This window comes from Canis lupus, chromosome 2, assembly GCF_003254725.2.
Source record: "Canis lupus dingo isolate Sandy chromosome 2, ASM325472v2, whole genome shotgun sequence".
NCBI lineage: Eukaryota > Metazoa > Chordata > Mammalia > Carnivora > Canidae > Canis > Canis lupus.
In genome coordinates, this window is record NC_064244.1 from 49,091,579 (window position 1) to 49,111,937 (window position 20,359).

The 20,359-nt window shown below is 42.1% G+C and overlaps 1 protein-coding gene across 3 annotated transcripts in view; it reads left to right on the forward strand.

Moving 5' to 3' along the window:
• Positions 1 to 20,359, forward strand: part of LOC112660055 (regulator of G protein signaling 7 binding protein) — a 102,791-nt gene that overhangs the window by 43,655 nt on the left and 38,777 nt on the right. For all 3 annotated transcript variants that reach the window (XM_035713479.2, XM_025447380.3, XM_025447381.3), the window contains exon 3: positions 16,344 to 16,474. In XM_035713479.2, coding sequence (XP_035569372.1) covers positions 16,344 to 16,474 — 131 coding nt within the window. The remainder of the gene's footprint in view (positions 1 to 16,343; positions 16,475 to 20,359) is intronic.

The window sequence follows — 20,359 nt, forward strand, 5'->3', positions numbered from 1 at the left end:
GTGTCTTCAATTATTAAAGACACTGATGAAGACTTGAAGACCTGAGACCAAAGAGAGGATGTAAAAAGGCCAAGCACACCTGGAGGAGAACTCGATGACGTTCCAGAAAGGAAAAACGTATCATCATTAAAAATCAAACCAAATGGGCAGATCATACAAAAAAAGAGTAAAAAGGAAGGTGGATGGGGGGGAAATGCCAAGAATTCAACTGCGAAGGATTTAGATGCTGGAAATAGAAAAAGGGGGTTAAGATGAAGACTAGAATGCAAAGGTCCAATATGTTGCTAACCAGAGTTTCTGAAAGAGAAAATAGAAAAAGGATACCAAGGGACACTGGGAGGGAGGGGGGATGAAGATCTTAAAAGCAACCAGGATAAATGAATGAACGAACGAAGGAATGCAACCACAAAGAAAAGCCATTACCTACAGAAGAACTGCAATTAAAGTGGAAGCAGTTTCCTCCACGATGAAAACTGAAGGTAGCTGGGCAATGCAATAAAATGTGTAGCCGGTAACCAGCACTCAGTAAATGGGCAAGAACCCTTGCTGCACCTCTCAGTTGACAGCTTCCTCTTCATACGCTACACAAACATATTTGTGTCTGTGCCACTCATTGCAATCCAGGGTTGGCATATTTCTTTTAATAGTAGTTTAGGGTTGTTGTTTTTTTAAGATTTTATTTATTTACTTGAGAGAGAGACAGGGAGGGAGAGAGCACAAGCAGGGGGAGCAGCAGAGGGAGAGGGAGAAGCAGGAGAAGCAGACTCCCCACTGAGCGGGGAGCCCGATGTGGGGCTTGATCCCAGGACCCGGGAATCATGACCTGAGCTGAAGGCAGACGGTCAACCAACTGAGACACCTGGGCACTGCAGTAGTAGCCTAGCTTTTATCTGGGTGAACCTGTTTGTCTTAAGGTAATCTGCTTTACCCTTCCAACAAGGAGCTGGAGGTAAAAATGCAGAAATATTTTAGTGCTTATTGAAAAATGCAGTGGAGGGCAGCCCCGGTGGCCCAGCAGTTTAGCACCGCCTTCAGCCCAGGGTGTGATCTTGGAGACCCGGGATAGAGTCCCATGTCAAGCTCCCTGCTTGGAGCCTGCTTCTCCCTCTGCCTGTGTCTCCCCCTCTCTCTTTCTCTCTCTGTCTGTCATGAATAAATAAATAAAAGTATTTAAAAAAAAAAGAAAAAGAAAAATGCAATGATAAAAAAAAATGTGCTAAAGTTTCAGAGGCTACAAACAGAAAAGAAATGAAGGGGTGTCTAAAATTGGTAGGAACCAAAAATTAATTAATTAATTAATTAATTAATTAAAATTGATAGGAACCAGTGCCAGAAGGAAAAGAAAATACCACCTGGGACTTCTTGGCTGGAAAATAGGTAAAGGGTATGGACGGACAGTTGGAATAAGCAAACAGGAGAGAAAACAGGCAACTCTTTTAAGAGGTGAGAAAAACCCCACATGTTAAAACAAAATATAGAGTTGTCCACACCATGAGTTAGCAAAATGTCAAAGAGTGATTACAGCTGGTGCTATTAGTTTTGTGGTAAACTTGGGATACTTAGATGTTGCTAGTGGCATAGAAATGTATACTTACATAATTAATGTAAAAAAAAATAAATTCAGTTCTGTAGTCACACTAGCCTGTTGTTTGAAGTGTGCAAAGCCACATGAAACTAGTGCCTCTTGTACCGCCTAGCACGGCATCTGTCCATCATGCAGGGAGGACTGAGCTGGAGGGTGGAGGACAGACGGACACAGGAGTGGAAGTTTTTTGAAGGTGAACAGCTTCCACCGTGCGTGGTTATTTCAGCTTGTTCTCCAGTTACTCAAATGTGTCCAGTTCAGCCGTCGACCCTTCCACTCACACGTTACCCAACCTCCTCTTAAACACTTAGCATCTTCAGACATATTTTTTGAATCTAATGGGTGTGAAATGATATTTCCCACTGCTTGAAATTTGCATTTTCCTGATTACTAATTAGGTCAAGTATTTTTTCATGCATTTATTAGCCCTTCCTATTTCCTCTTCTGGGAGTTTCCTATTTGGTTTTCTTTCTCCACGTTACCCTGCTGAAGTTCTTTAAAACAGGAACATGTTTATGAGATAGTGACAAGTTTAAAAAAAAAAAAAAGGGGGGGACGCGTTCTTATTCTTTGTTTTCTAAGTCTTCCTCTTGGCTCCATGTAGACGGAGTGATTATTTTTCTTTATCCCTGCTATTATTTTTATTTCACATTATTCCTTTTTGGTAGAACACTGTGTGCTTGACCTAAAAAAAAAAAAAAAAATCTGTGTGTGTGTGTGTGTGTGTGTGTGTGTGTGTGTAAAAACAAGGCTAGAGTGGTGAGAGGGAAAAAAAAAAACAGCATTTCAAGATTTGTATCTTTAATTAGACTACATGTTTAAATTGCAAAGGAAACTGCCTTTCATAATTCAAGAGGAAGGAAATGAATTCGCGTATATTGCTTGGAGATTTCACATACCCACAGTGTGGAAATGAACTTCAGCACACACTAGCCCCAGTAGTGAGTGTGGAAAAGAAGGGGCAGTCTTGAAAGAAGTGGAACAGCACTGCTCAAAAAAAAAAAACAAAAAAACAAAACAAAACAAAAAACACAAGACGAAGAGAAACAGTAGTGTGAAAACTGAGCATTAATTCCTGCCCGACCTGGACCCTTGGGGAAACAGGGCTGTAGTCCCCAGGACGTTTCAGGGTCACACTGGCACCCGGCGTGTGGAACCTTCCACACTAGTGAACAGTAGTCAAGTTCCCACGCAGACTTGTCCCCGATTGGTCCTTTCCCTCTCTCTTATTGTCAACCAGGCCCTTTTCTATTATTCTTTCATTTCCTGCTGAGATCAACTCTTCCAGTTGCCCTGCCCAGGCCTGCTGCACCCTGTTTCCCACCCCTGGTCCGAGTGCTCTTTGCAGCAGGTGGGGAGAGAAACAGGGAGGATTTTTGCCCTTAACAAAGAGGGTCGGAGCCGTCCTTCATTCTGCTCAGGGAGCCTGCAGGCCCTGGGTGGTGCTGTGGCCTCGCATCCTCCAGGCAATTCTGGTCTGGGTGTCTGTGATGGATCCCTGGCATTTTAGTAGCATGAGCTGGCAGGTGCCTTTGCACATTCTCTTTCCTACTTGCTTCCCAGTGAGCACCCCAGTAAGTGATTTGTTCAGAGTGGGGGGCAGAGAGAGAGCCTCAGAGTTTATCATGCCTGCCCTTGCCCTTGCCTTGCCTTCCGGGGGCCTCACCACGTGGGGCTCTTCCTGAACTCTTGTTCTAATTTGTAAAGTGGGGGTTGCCCCTTTGCCTTTGATTTGCAGGAAGACGGCAGTTCGTTCGCAGGGTGTTATGACATGAGCTATAGGACAGGAAGCGAAGGAAGGCCACGATGAAATTCATAAAACAAGATGTTTTTAACATCAGGGTACAACCCGGCCCAGTAGAACCTGGAGCGCCAAGGAAATAGGATTTGCAACTTGAGTGCACTCCCTCCAGGAAGCCTCTCAGAAGAATGTGCCAAGCAAGGCTTGACTTCCCAGGGTGGAGACTTGGGCGGGGGGGGGGGGGGGGGGGGGGGGGGGGGGGGGGGGGGGGGCTTATTACTGCAGTCCCAGAACCTCCCATGGTCTTCCATCTGCTTGAGTTTGAGCTAAGGTGTGGGTTTGGGTCTACTTCCTAAGATCTCCCCTATTGCATACCCTGAATGGGATCCAAAGACGCTTTTCTCTCCATGGCCCTGGAATGTACTGGGATGTTTCCTGAAGCTACTCTTTTGTGTAACAGGGTTAGATCTGCAGTTGTGTGTCATGATTTGGGGGCACTCAGTCGGGCCATCCGCTCTAAGTATCAGCCTTCCCACTGGTGCGCTCACATCATTACTCCTTTCCTTTAGAGGCTGGCTGCCTTTCCCGAAGGGTATGGCTGTAAATAAGCTACCCCATTGCTTCACAAAGCTTGGCTCCTGAATCAGCTGGGAACTTATTAAAAATCAAATAACCAGGCCCCAGACCAGACCCGCTGAACTGGAAACTCTAGGGACGGGGCCCCGAGTTCTGTGGCTTAACAAGCCTTCCGGGTGATTCTGATGCTCATTAAAGTTTGGGGGCCCCCTACAGAAGCCTGTGAGCTCCAAGGTGACCTGTGCCCAGTGACCTGATGGAAGATATTGCAACTTTGAATTTCATAGCCAGAAATGTTTCTCATTTGAATTTCATAGCCAGAAATGTTTCTCATTTCTGTTTTTGTGCATTGCTGTATACCTGATATGTGTTATTGTATCTGTGATTTATTGGCAAACACATATTGTGTATTAGGGGTTCGTGTTGAACATTGTTGATAGGGACACCTGATGGACAAGGTTTGCAGACTACTTGTAGAACATTTAAAAACACTGCTGCTTTAAATCCAACTGAGCTATTAGCCACCAACAATGACCTACATTTGTGTTAATATATTTTTCTCCTCGGTTCTGAAATGCCTTGCACATACTTTATAGGCCTCATTTCTCCCTTTGTGCAAAGAACCCTCACATTCCCAGGAAAGTGAGAAAAAGAGGCCTCTGTGTTGTATCCTGGACTCTTTTTGCCTGTCCTTGAACAAAAGAGAGAACAGTGGTGGCCCATGAACAGCATCAGTGGCACCTTCCCATGTCCCCCTCAGCGTGTTCAGCAAATGTGCACGCAGGAAAGGGTACAAAGAGGTAGAGAGAGGACCTTGCGTCCAGTCCTTGCTATGCCCTCTTCCCACGCCCATTGCTCTGCTTAGATGGAAGAGCCCTTGGAGTCTGGGGGCAGGGGTGGGTACCCTGTTCTCGTTCCTCCCTCCCTCCAGCCCAGCAGGCCTCCTGGGTTACACACTTAAGCCCCCTTGGTCTTATGCTTCCTCAGCTACTCAGCAAACACTGCTGTGCACTTCGGATAAATGGAAGAATGGAGGAACCGGGGGTAGGGCTGACTTTTAAGCCATGGTAATTTAGGAGCTCGACAAAGGAAAAAAAAAAAGATTATTTCGTTCCCAGCATAATATGCACCTAAAGTATGCTTTCCAAAACTGCATGGCACGAATGAACAAACGTATAAATATAGTTGAGTTCCGGGGCACTGAGTTCTAGTACTATTACATTACATAGCAGCTCAAAGCATAAATCCAGATTTGAGGCTTATCACTGCACGTACCCTTCATGTGACCTTGAGGCAGTTCCCTAACCTCTCTTAAGCCTCATTTCCTTCACTCTGTAAATTAAGGCTAAGGATACTAAGTCCTCCACAGACTCACTGTGATTTATTTTTTTTTAAGATCTTATTTATTTATTCATGAGACACAGAGAGAGAGGCAGAGGCTCAGGCAAAGGGAGAAGCAGGCTCCCTGTGGGGAGCCTGAAGCGGGACTCGATCCCAGGACCCTGGGATCGCGCCCTGAGCTGAAGGCAGATGCTCAACCACTGAGCCACCCAGGCGCCCCTCACCGTGAGATTTAAATGAGATGTAAGCATGATAGCCGGCACATGGTAAACTCCCAGCTAAGATGAGCCATGTCATATGTTGCTAAAGCTGAATCAGATGCCAGAAAATAATAAAGCGGATCCCTACCAGGTCCTTGGCTGGTGAAGCTCGCAAATCTTTTTTTTTTTTTCTTTTTCCTAGTTAAGGCCAATGATCTTACATAATCTATGCTATTTTGAAAATCAGGAGTAATACCTTTATCGGAGAGACTGACCCAAACCTTCGTTAATCACCATCTCCTCCTGCCCATGTGTCTGTCTGCCTGCCTGGAAGGGCTATTTTTGCTCTGGAGCCGTAACTACTGGCAGAGGTGCCAAGTCCTTTCATTCCATTTCACCTAATGGTACATTATACTTCATCATTAAGAGACAAGGGGAAAATTAGATGTAGATCTCCACGCGGGAGCCATTGAGTTGAAAACTTGATGGCAGTAAAATGATACCGCATCAAGGAAGGAATAAAAGACTGCAAGTTTTCTATCACTGTTTAGAAAAATTAATTTGTCTCAGAGGAGACTTTATAGCACACTGTTATCCAATAAAAACACCAGAGGATAATCACAGAAGTTTCCCCGAACTCAGTAAAAAAGAGGACTCCAGGAAAATTAATACTTTCCTCTTTTCCCCCCAGATTTGCCCTTCATGAATAATGGGAAATCAAGAGATATTATTTGAATGATTACATAAGAAGAAGGCCTATAACAAAGGTGTAAGGATGTCAAGGCATTAAGAGCAGAATGACACTTCTCTTGTTCGTTTGTGCTTGTTATGATCACCTAATCCCCATATTTGATAATAATCACATAATTCCCATATATGACTTGACTTGAATATTTTCAGTGCTGTATGAAGTAGGTATCTCTATCCTAATTCAGTAACTCAGGCAGCAAGAACTTGACAAGTGTGCCCAGGGTCACAGTTAGAAGTCATGAAATCGAGATAGAAACCTCAAATCCCTTATGGCCTCATGTTCAGGAGGATGGAAAGTGGCCTTTATGTTCATCTCTTTTCCTTCTTAGAGAAAATGTGAATTTCTGCAGTAAACCGGACCCCTTGCTCCTGTGCTCACATTCCCACTGCTTTCCTTCACTCGTCTGAACACTCTGGAGTTACCAGCCTTGCCCCTCCGAGACCCTAGATCCATCCCAGGGACTCAGATACAGGGTCAGCATTGAATGTTCAGTTTGATGCTAGGGCTTTGGGACCCAGGAATAATGGATCAAACCTCCTGCTCCTGAGGATATCAGGCTGGAAGGATATAGAGCAAAATGGTAATAACGGTTACCTCTGGCATTGGTGTAAGCCATCTTTTCCTCTTTTTTCTTACCTGCAAAAAACGTCTACTCAGATGTTAATACTTTTATAGAATAGCTTGAAGGGGAAAAGCAGGGGCTGCAAGAAAAGAAACCATTAGGGAACTAATCTCTAACAGTGAAATGGAGCTGACAAAGGCAGAACCAGCAGTGTAACCGCAGCCTTCTGACTCCTTACACCCTAGAGGCACCATTTGTTCAAGCCAATTTGGGGAAATCTTTTTATTTTTTTAAGATTTTATTTATTTATTCATGAGAGACACAAAGACAGAGAGGCAGAGGGAGAAGCAGGCTCCATGCAGGGAGCCTGACGTGGGACTCGATCCCAGGTCTCCAGGATCAGGCCCAGGGCTAAAGGTGGCGCTAAACCACTGAGCCACCCGGGCTGCCCATGGGGAAATCTTTAATTGAGACCCTGCTATGTATCAGACAATCTGTTACATGTTGGAAGTTATAGAGATAAATAAGACAAACTTTCTAGTGGAAAAATGATGAAATATGACATTGTTTTCCACATACACAGATACTTGTCTCTTCTGTCTGCATGAAGATTTTGCTTGTTTTTTGTTTTTGTTTTTTTGCAGAAACTTGCTATTACATCAATCTAGAAATGCACATGGCCATATTGGCATGAAATGTCATCTTTTGAGAGCTATGCAAAAAAAGCACAAATTATCATTGCATGCCAACAGAAAGACAGAATAACCCCCACAGAATCCTATTAGGTCTAATATTTAAAGAACCTCTAGGGCTGGGTAGGAGTCTGGAGCTGAAAAAGTAAACTGCAAAATGCGAAAGAACGAAAGAAAGAAAGAAAGAAAGAAAAAGAAAGAAAGAAAGAAAGAAAGAAAGAAAGAAAGAAAGAGAAAGAAAGAAAGAAAAAAAGAAAGAAAGAAGAAAGAAAGAAAGAAAGAAAGAAAGAAAGAAAGAAAGAAAGAAAGAAAAAGAAAAAAGTCCTCATGTTTCTCAAAATCCTTCATGTAGTGGCGCCTGGGTGGCTCAGTGGTTGAGCATCTGCCTTCAGCTCAGGACGTGATTCCTGAGTCTGGGAATCGAGTCCTACCCTGGGCTCCCCATGGGAAGCCTGCTTCTCCCTCTGCCTATGCTTCTGCCTCTCTCTGTGTCTCTCATGAATAAATAAATAAAATCTTTTTTAAAAATCCTCCATGTAAACAAAAGAATGAACCAGAGGGCCTAACCAAAGTTCTAGCAGAAGCTCTGTGTCTCTGCTGTTGTTATGAATGTGGTAAACAGATGCCACAGATGCCATCTCTCTACCCTATTCCCGAACCCTCCCCAAAGAGCCTCCCTGGTTTAATCCTTTATTGAGGCTAAAACATAATAATAATTTCAGAAACCATATTTTGGACTCTCAGTGGTCGCCTGTCACCCTTCAGACCATCACCCGAACCAGCTTCTCACATGTAGGAGGAAGCCGTTGGCACTGCCAACAATGGATGTGACAGTTACTCTCTAACTCTACGACTGCTCCATCACCATTCGTTATTCAAGTATTGATCAACATTTCATGCTGTTACCGTTAAATGAGATGAGGATTTTATTTTTTTTGTAATTAAAAACTCTCTTTTGGATAAAGTGAATGAGTTAAATTTGCTCAGCCCAGTTATCTGAGGTTGTCTTAGAACCGTGTTATCGTTTCAGCCATATCGATGAAGCCTGTAGGTTTTTAGCTGCAGGGAAATATGACATCCCCTGAACTAATGACATGATTAAAAATGAAGGGCTAACTGCCATTTAGATAAACCAACAGTTCAATATACCGAGCCCTAAAATTCCAGGGGATAAAAGCAGGAATTAACTGCAAGCTGCAACTAATGACCTTGACTTTGAATATAATGAAAAGTAATGAGCTGAATTCTTTCCAGTGTAACACATGATAATTGAATGATAATTGACCTTCTGTGATCATCTATCAGGTGAAAACAGTAAGCATTAGAGGATAAAAATCTTGATTTCCGATGCAAAACATATTTTCCAATTATAATGTGAAAACGTACATATACTCATTTAATTTAAATGTGTGTGTGTGTGTGTGTATATATATATATATATATATATATTTAAAATTAACCTGATCCTGGCTATTGTCAGGGGTTAGGGCTTTTTGGAAGCATGTCACCCTCTGCTGATCGTCATCCCAGGAGAGATTCAAGAATCCAGGCCTCAGACTCTATCAGCCTCAGGCCTCTCTCTGCTAACCTGTAAGAATCACAAGACCTGGGAGACCAGGACCTAAAGAGCTGTTTGTAGACCCCAGATGACTCCCAACCAAGGACCAGAAAGAGAGAAACATTGAGAGAATCGGAGAGGAAAAATGGACATTCCCAGAGATTCTCAAGTGAAAAAGGATAAAGGGTGGGGAAGCAGGCCAAGACAGAAATAAGAAAGATATTTCATTTTGGAGAGTGAAGAAATACTGCTTTGTAAGTGTTAGCTTTCCCCTGATGGATAAACATGAGTCTCAAGTATCAAGCAAAGGAAGTCATAATGGGCAGCCCTTTAACTCCTTCGACCTCTAATGCCCCACTAAAGGCCCAGAAAGTCCCTTCAGAATCACCACAGAAGTCCCCACCTCTTCCCAAACCTTCCCAGTAATGCCTTAAAGCTAACACTTAAAATAAATAAAAGATGATTTATAATTCAATAGTAACATTTTGAGTCTTCATTACAAGTATCATAATGTCAGGAAACTGATGGCTATTGACCTTTTTTTTATGTGTTTAAATATAGTTTTAATCTTTAAATGGGAAAAAATAAATAAATATAAATAAGGTGCTCGGTAATGCTACTTATCCACTCTCCCTTCTGGCTCTTGGGAAAAGGTCAAAGGTCCCGCCAGAGGGCAAACCGAAAGCCATGGGGAGATGAAGACCGGAGCAGGGCCCTAAGTCATAGAAGGTGCTGGCCCCTCTGGGCCACAAAGCCTGGCATAAAGGTACCCAAAGAAACTACCCACAGGTAATGACTTCACTTTGCTGCTGAAAGTCAAGTTTCCTTTCTGACTGATCCTGAACAGCTGTGGGACAGTTTGATCCCAACTCGTGTTGAGTGATGAGGAAGCCCCGGAGTCCTGTGTGTGCAGTGACACACTGGCTCGTGGGGGGAGTCCCAGCACTTACTTCCTCAAAGACTCCTGGCGGAACCAAACTTGCTCTATGACTATGAAAATCACCAAAGAGACTGCCACCGAAAATACAAGTTTCATGAGAACTCACCGAAGAAAGTTTATGAGAAAAATGCAGACAATAGGGAGGGTCAACTGTTGCATATATAGAAAAAAATGCCTTGTTTCTGATCTTCTGATTTACTAGGATCCTTTAAAAAAAAAAAAAAAAAAAAGAGGGGGGAAACCCGGGTGGCTCAGTGGTTGACCATCTGCCTTTGGCCCAGGGTGTGATCCTGGGGTCCCTGGATCGAGTCCCACATCGGGCTCCTGCAGGGATCCTGCTTCTCCCTCTTCCTGTGTCTCTGCCTCTCTCTCTGTGTCTCTCATGAATAAATAAATCAAATCTTTTAAAAATAAATAAATAAATAAGATTTGATTTATTTATTTGAGAGAGAGAAAGAGCATGAGCGGGGAGAGGGGTGCAGAGGAGAGAGAGAGAGGCAAGTAGAATCTCCAACACCAAGGCTCGATCCCAGGACCCCGAGGTCACGACCTGAGCCCAAGTCGGAGGCCTAACAGATGGAGCCACCCGGGTGCCCCTCATTGGGTTCCTCTTTTTACTGCAGTGCTTATTTTGGTATAAAAGAGTATAGCCATTTAGTAGGTACCCAGCCCCTATTCTGTGTTTATGAACTTGGCTAGCTCCTGTAATTATGCTTAAGGATTTGAAACCTAAAATAACTGCACCACATGCACATGCATGCACGCACACAAAGGCACACTCCCGCACATGCAATCTGTGCCTTCCCTGTCCTCTAACTATCCATTGATCACTCGTCACCTTGAGACGTCCCCTTCACGGAAGGCGGGACTCTGAATCTGTCACCACGTTTGACCCAGAACAAGGTTGTAAGTGGAATCCAGCTGAAAGGAAACCACTGGGGGGCAGGAGAGTGGGGGGACTCAGAGACGTGCTGGAGCCCAAGCCAGTGCATGTGCATCCTCCCCAGCTGTTTGCTCTGAAAACTAAAGCAAAGGAGATCATCCCCCTTCCCTCCAGGCCCTTTGGCTTCCTGAGTCTTTCCTTGCCATTTCCCCTCGTAGCCAGCACCAAGATTGAGTCTGAAGAGAGAACCTGGGATATCGCTGCTGCAAGCACAAGCTCTGGTTTCCGTCTCCCGGAGCTGATGAACCCCAAGTGTTCATCTGTCATCACCCCAGTGTGTGAAATGCTGAGGGGTTATCAACGGGGTCACCTTTTCTTCCTCAGCCCAATGGCATATTTGTTTAAGCAAAGCCCATATTTGGGAACTGTAAGCAAATCAAGTGTGTTACAGTCACAGATAATTTTTAAGACCAAAGACTGACTACATTCAAGCATAAAGCTAAGTAAACACAACTCCGATGGGTTAGGATGGATTGCAGCCAACTTCTAACAAGCCTTCACAGCTCTTTCTTGTTTTCTCACACATGGTCGCATTTGCTCCTTGCAGGCCCCTTGGGGTACTCAATCAATGAATAGCTGTCACCCCTATTTCACAGCTGGGGAAACTGAGTCTCAGACAAGTTAACATGGTTTTCCTAGGATCACAGTTCTAAGCAGCAACGTCTATATTTAGAGCTGAGTTTTCTGACTCCAGACCCACTCTGCTCTTTTTATGTCTCGCTGCCCTCAGCTGAATCTACAAACCGTGACATTAGGGACAGACTTTCAAGACCACAGACATTTTGCTGGTTTGTCAAAAACTGGTAGCAGCTGCTTGGACACCAAAATCCAGCAAACTCGACCACAGAGCAGACAGGTGCAAGGCCAGAACATTTCCTAACTAAAATCCTTAGTGTGTCCACCCCGGAACTTGACCTTACTAGTCATAAATCTTCTTGGTTGATGTGTTCAATTGACGCCATGTAATTACTTGGAGAACCATAAATCCTGGGACAGCAAGTAAATACCCACCACCTAGATGCTACAATTAACATTCTACTATACTTGCTTTGCCATATATCAAACTGTCCATCCGTCTATCCAATCAGCAATCCATATTATTTTTCTGAGGTTGCAGATATCAGTAAAGTTTATCCCTAAATAGTTTGGCTTGCATATCATTAATTAGAATTCAGTATTTGCTAATGGTTCTTATTTTTTTAAGTAAACTTTGCATATAATCCAAAATACAAATCTTAAGTGTACCATCCAAGAAGTTTTGCCAAATGTATACACCCACACCCATGTAACTCAAACCTCTACCTAGGTACGAAATATTACCCTCACCCCAGGAAGTTCCTTCTCCTCGTGCCCCTTCCCAAAATCCCTCCTCACCATTATGTTAATCTTTATCATGGATGATTAGGTTTATCTCTTCGAGAACGTCATATAAAGGGGGTCATATAATATTTACTCTTTTGTGTAGGGTGTTTCTCAAGATCATGTGTTGGAGATTCATTCATGCTGTTTTGTGTATCAAGGTTTTACTCCTTTTAAATGTTGAGCATTACTCTACTGTAAGATTATACTAGTTTGCTTCACTTTCCTTTTGACAGACACCTGGGCTGCTTGCAGTTTTCAGGTATTCTACGTGAAACTACTGTGAACAATCGTACAGAGATCTTCCTGTGAATATGTTTTCATTGCTCTTGTTAAACACCTAGAAATGAAACTGCCAGGTCCTTAAGTAGGTATGTGTTTAGTCTCATAAGAAACTTCCCAAACCCTTTTCAAAGCAGTTGGACTGTTTTACTTGCCATCAACAATGTCTGAGAGTCTCTGTTGCTCCACATCATCAGCAATATTTGGCATTTTCAGTCTTCTTCATTTTAGCCACTCTAGTGGGTGTTTATCATCATACTTTTTGAATTACCAAACAAGAATATCCACAGCGTCTATCCACACTTGCATTATCAAGGGGCATCTTCGGCTATTTTTAATTAATTAATTAATTAATTAATTTCAGCCTTTTGTCTATGAATATTTATATTGATATCCTCCTATCACTCTACCCATTCAGGCTTCTTTTTTTTTTTTTTTTTTTTTCCATTCAGGCTTCTTAAGCCCTGTGATTAAGACACTAAATCTTGATTCTCATCCTTCAGGAGTTGATTGAAAGACTCAGTATTTGATAGTTATTCAAATGATTTTGGCTTCAAAAAAAAAATGATTTTGGCTTCAACCTAAGCTCCAAGTCATCAAGCATCGTTGAAATTCATCTTTGGGATGTTTTTCCATTAATCCTAAGACTTTCAAATGCATCAAAATGATCAGGTTAGCTCTTGACTTCTGCTCAATAGAAAAATAAGTACATAAGCACAACCTACTCACTAACCTGTAAAATATCTTTGAGTTAAATGGGCACCACCACAAGGGTGACTCTCTCAGACCAAAACTTAGTATTAGTAAGTCTGAATCCATTTAGAGCAAACTTAAGTAATACATGGTAAAGTTATACCCAAGGTAAATGGCTTCCAGTTGTTGGAGGAAGTCGTGGGCCTAATTCTTTCTTAATGCAAATTCTTCCTCAGGACTTCTAAATGATCCTTAGAAAATTTCAAGTTTTTATATTGCTGGTTTCTTGGCTTTTGCCGCATTCTCCTTGCTCTCACTTTATTGCTTGTTCATTATGAAAATAACCTATGTGATCTTAATGCTGGTCAAAAATGTATGTCAGTCCACTGCTTATAACATTAGATGTCATTATAACTCATCTGATATTCTTTTAATTAACTTTCAGTGATCTGCAGCAGTAATGCAGCTTAGAGCTCCGAAGTGGGAGAAACAAATTGTACAAGTCCTGAAGCTAACATAACTTAGTCAAGGCAACTTATGGAACACTACCATAAATGATATATTAACTTTTCTATTGCTCTGAACTAGTCCCTTTCTTTCTTCGCACTTCAATTTTCCAAAATATTAAAGGACACTCTGTGAGTATATGTAGGAATTTTTGAGCTGGAAAATTTTATAATGCAACTTAGTATCGATTAATTTTTGTTAGGCAGATGATATTTCTGGTGGCACCGATTCTGTTCCTTCCCATAACATCTAGAAAAGGCAAAATGCTCCCACAGTTTTGAGAATGCCCCTGGTCACAGAGGCATTGGGCAGATGGCACCTGAGGGCATGCTATGAATTAGGCATTTTAATCTCTGTCCTGACTTGCCTTTTTCAGGGGCCCTAAATACACTGCTTTATCACTCACTGTCTAGCTGTAAGATAATAAAATATGCTGGTTCTTATGTTAATAAGGTAATAATTTGTTTAAATTACATAAAATGTCACCTATATGTGAGTTTGCATATTTTTGGAACTACTAGGCACATATCATATGCTTCTGAAAATAATAAAACTCCATGGCTTGAAATGATATGACAGTGACTAATTGTCCCACACATCAAATGTGCAATACGTACCCCAGGTTTATCATAGGTCCCTTTTTTTTGTTTTTAATGTGCATATGTGCCACCAGAGCCAATGTTATACACAGGTGAAAAGAGGCAGCTATTTTGGGATAATATAGCAGCGCAGAAGAGACCTGCCTGCCTTACGATATTTTTCCTCTAGCCTGCCTTAGGGATAAGACACTATCTTCAAATTTTTCTATCAAAACCAATGTATCGGCAGGTAATATACCAGAGTCACCTTTTATTATATGAACCATTAATGTCCACTATTCCTCCAGAGTCTAGCAGAACCAGGAATGGAGCACACAGTTAGAGACATTTTGAAAGGCTGAAGACGATATGAAGTAATGAGACACTGAGTCTGCGTGGTGGAGGGGTTGGAGAGGAACCCCAGGAGGGGGGAGGGCAGCTTGAGGGTGAAGGCACCTGTGGGAGGAAGCTCTGAGAGAAACTCTGGGATTTTTGCAAAAGATACCCTTGTTTCCAATGTTGGCCTGGGGCTGGACCCAGGAGACAAAAGTGAGAAACTGGTGTTGTCTTTTATTTCCCAGAGAAAGCCAAATTTTGCATGTAAGCTCTTTTGAGGCACTTTGTTCTGACAGGAAAGACAATAACTTTGCAGGCATCGATAGTACTGAGGCAAAAAAAAAAAAAAAAAAAAATCGTGCATTTTCCCATGTTACATAAGCCAGATAGTTAAACTCTGGTTCATCTACTAAAGAAGTATGGAAAATGAAAATTGATTATCATTGTGAAGTGCTGCATAAATACAAATTCTTTTTACTGTGAGTCCAGAACTTAAATAAAAATCAAGTCATCATTCTTCTCTGATAATTGCCCCTAACATTTTGCCAGCGACCACTTTATACAGGAATCAAATCCAAATGCTGCATTATTTAATCAGATTTCATTGCATTCTAAATGAACGAGGATAGAAGTGAAGATAACACAGCAGGACATGTGACAGGGCTCACTTATAGGCTACTTCCATTTCTAATGCATCTCTGAATTTTATCCCTTTTATTTTGTTTGCCTTGTTCAACACGTGCTATTTTAATGGCATATAAAGAGTTGTAAGGACAACTAGTCCCTTAATTAAAAAAAAAAAGTGATCGGTGTTTTACCATGTTCCTCTTTATACATTTTTCAAAAGATTTTATTTATTTATTTGAGAGAGACAGAGAGAGCACAAGGGGGGAGGGGGGAGAGGGAGAAGCAAACTCCCCACTGAGCAAGGAGCCCGACATGGGACCCCAAGATCATGACCTGGGCTGAAGGCAGATGAATCACCAAGGCACCCCTCATTTATATATTTTATCATGGTCAATAGAGAAAGGCTCAAGGACTTTAAATTTTAGAGCATAAGTTCAGTAATTGTCTAGCTTTAGATTGTTAAGCGTAATTATTAGAATTGTTTTACTCTTCTTTTTCATAAAATTTTTATGTTTCCATGAAAATCAGTTGGCCTTTTATAAATTAACCATAGCAAACAATAAAGGAATATCCTTCAGACTGAGACAAAAGACCATGATCAAAATAATTGAGATCTTGGCTCTCTAATCATATTATTCCAAGGCCTTAATATTAAAAAGCTCTCATAATTGGTAATTGAAAAGCTCTTCGTTAGTTTCTCTAAAAATAAGAGTTTTTCATCTCTTCTTGCAGACTAGGAGAGTCTTATGATTTAAATATATTTTGAAAATTTGTTTCAGTGGTTAAATGGAAGATGTCTGATACACTCAGTTCCTTAAAACATTTATGATTTTAAGCTCCCAGCAGAAATCTGCGCTGAAGGGGGAAAAAAATTAAGAGCTGTTAGTCAGAAAGACGCTTATGTAAGAACTATGACATTGGTCATTGCTATGAAAGCAGGAAGTCCTATATTTTAGAGTCAAGGCTTAAAGGAATCTTTATCAAGCATTTTCCCCCCTTGGAGCTGAGATAAATGGCTGAGGAGGGAAATCTTGAGAAATGCTCACGGCTTTTCTCCTTCATTCTGTTACAGCCCGGAAGATGGTGAGATCCATCCAGAAATCTGTCGGCTTTATATCCAGCTGCAGTGCTGCTTAGAAATGTACACAACAGAAATGCTCAAATCCATATGTCTGCTGGGGTCTCTTCAGTTTCACCGAAAAGGTATCTGCCTTTAGTGTACCATCGTAGACACCAAGGGATGTTAAACAAAGGCTTACCTTTTCCGTTGGCCTATAAGCACCCTATGTGCACACAATTAGGATGGATGTAAATGCTCAGGAAACATTTGATGCAAATTAACAAAAGAAGTCTACACCAGTACCGAGCGCCTAAGAACACTGATCATCTTGAACAGAAACTCTGGTAGAAACTGTTCTCAAATGTATTATTTTCCCACTTGTGAACATGACTTTGGTTACAATCAGCAGGGAGAGCAAAAATATACAACAATCTTACTAGGGGTAAATGCCATCCAAGACTGCTGCTATTTCCCTAAATGAATTTGGCTGCAAGAAGACAAATTACATATTATGTCTCAAAGATTTAAAAATAGGGGGAACTCAACCAACAATAGGGAGGCATATGAGTAACAGGAAAAACTCATTCCTTGACTTAAACCATAAAGAAATACATTGGCTAAAATGGCTGAAATGTCCAGAGGTGGCGGTGACGGTTGTGTGGTTTGATGAGACTTTTGAATCACATTCTGAATGTTAGCCCACCTTCTCCTGGGTGTTTGCCTTTACCCTCACACTGCTTACCCCCACGTTAGCAAACTGATCCCAACAGTTCCAGTCATCACATCTACATACTAAAAGATCCATAAAGAGAATTTCTCCCCACTAGAGACTAGAGAATGTCCTGAGCTTCATTCTGATTGGACCAGGTTGGATCATGGGTCTATACTTGAACCAATCACTCTAGCCAAATCAATTATATTGATTGATTTAGCTAATCAAGGCCCATTCCTGGAGCTAGAAGAGGAGTCCACTCTACCCAACCAGTGCCTGTTATATGATGGGACAGATGGCATGGAACAGATGCTGGGGAGGAAACCAGACATTTCTGTTAGTGGAGGATTCAAGCTATATTTTCTTTACTCATTCATTGCGCAATAATTTATTGGAAATCTGAATGCAAACACTTGATGCGTGAGCTCAAAAGACTAGGATGATGTGTAAAAAGTAATCCTTGCCTGTGATTTTAAGTCCAGAAACAGTAACCCCTCGAATATTCAGGGAAAATCTTATAGAAAGGGTGGGGCTTGAGCTAGGTTGTGAAGATAAAGTTCAAGCAGGGAAGGAAACAGCAGGACCTTGCAAGGGAAGAAGCAGTCCAAGTACAGATTTGAAATCACATGGGCATGGAATCGGGGGATCTAAGCAGCATGACAAAGCACTTGTAAAAATCGAATCTTGTGTACACACGGGTATATGTCCAAGGCAGAACTAAAAATAGGATTATGCTACACTGCTCCAGAGAGAGAACATTTTCTTGAAACGTTGAGTATTTTTTTCCTTCTCCTTCTAAAGGCAGACCTCTCAACAGCTTCCTTCTTTACTTCTGCTATTAATACAAATGAACATGTTTGGAGAGATTAGCTCCTAGACACTCCTGATGCCTGACCAGAAAATTGAATACTCAATGTACACCGATGCCATTCAAGCAAGGTGTCCCTGGCCCGATGTCTTCACTTATCCTGTCTGCTCAGTCTCTCTCTCTCTCTCTCTCTTACACACACACACACACACACGTGCATTCTCACATAAACTCACATACAGAGTTATTCTCACTCTTTTTAATCATGATTGAACAGAACAAAATAGTTTTTTCCTGCAGTCTGTCTTGGCTGCTCTTAGAATGTTTCATCTCATGGCCCTGTTGCCACTGGAATCTCCCAGGTTGATGGCACGTCCTTAACACCCAGGGTCCTCCACCTCCACTCTCGCTCTAACTCCTCTGTGTTTTGCCTGGTCTCCTGCCATCCACTCCTACTCTGTCTTTGCACAATTGGCTTTTGCAAGAAAGACTCTTCTCTGCTAGCTTGCCGTTGAGAAGTAAGCAGTAGAGACGGTAGAGACTCACTCGGTTGAGCTTCCCACTCTTGATTTCAGCTCAGGTAGTGACCTCGGGGTCATGAGCTCAGGGTGGTGGGATCAAGCCCCTCAAGGAGCTCCACTCAGCACAGAGCCTGCTGCTTGCCCCCCCTCCACGTCCATCTGTCCCCCACCCTGACTCATGCACTCTCTCTAAAATAAATAAATAAATCAACCCCCCCCCCCCAAAAAAAGTAAAAAGGATTCTGTCATCCAGATTTTTTCCTTATTGTATTTGGTCTTGAGCACACAAGTAAAAACCACATCACCTCTTAACTGATCAGCTCATCTGGTCTTCACTGGCTCCTGTCTTCATTGTTAGTCTCTGATCTGCTTCCTTCCCTACCTCTTCTTTTAAAAGTAATACCCCTCGGCTCTCTGCCCTAGCACCTTGTCTTCTATGTACAATGCTGGAAAGAATCTGCCTGGTAATATCTTTGATTTCTCCCACATGTAGGATTAAGACTCCCCTTGGACATCTATTTTATTCTTCTAAAATCAGTATTACTTAAAGTGCAAATTCTTAGAAAATCCGCTTCAGGATTATCCAGGATGCTGAATAAACATGCAGGCTCATGGACTGTGCCCAGGACCCACTGAATCAGAATTTCTGGGGGCAATCCGGGTGATTCTGAAACACAGTGAAGATTGAGGGCTGTTGCTCTACCCTTAGAAACTAAAGGAAATCACCCCACCATAGGAATACAAATTAAAACTTTCAACTCCTCTCTAGTCACCTAAGTATATGTTTTCCACTTTGTTCTCTGCTTTCCTCCTTATCACCCAAGGTCACTCATGAAAAGCAAATGCAAAAGTAGTAAGTACTTCTGAGGACCAAGAGCTGTGTGTGACCACTCACGCTTTCTCCGCCAGCCCTTGATATGACCGTTGAAATCAAGCTGTGGTTCTCAAAGTGTAACCTCTGGACAGGCAGTACCAGCACCCCTTGTTAGAAATGCAAATTCTTGGGCCCCACCCCTAGACCTACTGAATCAGAAACTCCTCTCAATTTACTTTTTTGCTGCTTGACAAAAATTCAAAGAACAATTCATGGAGACATTTCTTCAACTGAATATATTTGTAACCTTCTCTAATCACCATTTATCATCAGCAAACCATACTCTACTCTTTTCAAATGTGTATATACCATCTACCCTGACAAGCCTCCTCCTGTGTTTCCAGAAAACCCGTCCAAGAGCTGAGTGTTTTATGAATTGTTACCTCTGAGTACCCATAGAGATAAGGCAATGAGGACATTTTTTTTTATTAGAGAGACAGCTTTTTTTTTTTTAAGATTTTATTTATTTATTCATGAGAGACACAGAGAGAGAGAGAGAGAGAGAGGCAGAGACATATGCAGAGGGAGAAGCAGGCCCCATGCAGGGAGCCCGACATGGGACTCGATCATGGGTCCCCAAGATCACGCCCTGGGCTGAAGGCAGATGCTCAGCCGCTGAGCCACCTGGGCTACCCTAGAGAGACATCTTCAAACTAGATGTAAAGAAAATAGTCTTACTTAAAGTTAAAAAACGACATTGAAAATGGAAATAAGTCACTAAAAGTAGGCCCCAAGGAAAATGTCATTAAACCAGAGAAAACAAGGCACTAGAAAACATGTATGAAAATACACACTTGGGCAGCCCGGGTGGCTCAGCGGTTTAGCACCACCTTCAGCCCAAGGCGTGATCCTGGAGACCCAGGATCCAGTCCTGTATCAGGCTCCCTGCAGGGAGCCTGCTTCTGCTTCTGCCTGTGTCTCTGCCTCTCTCTGTGTGTTTCTCTCATGAATAAATAAATGAAAAATCTTTAAAAAAAGAAAGAAAAAAGAAAGGAAAGGAAAGGAAAGGAAAGGAAAGGAAAGGAAAGGAAAGGAAAGGAAAGGAAAGGAAAGGAAAGGAAAGGAAAGGAAAGGAAAGGAAAGGAAAGGAAGAAAGGAAGAAAGAATACACAC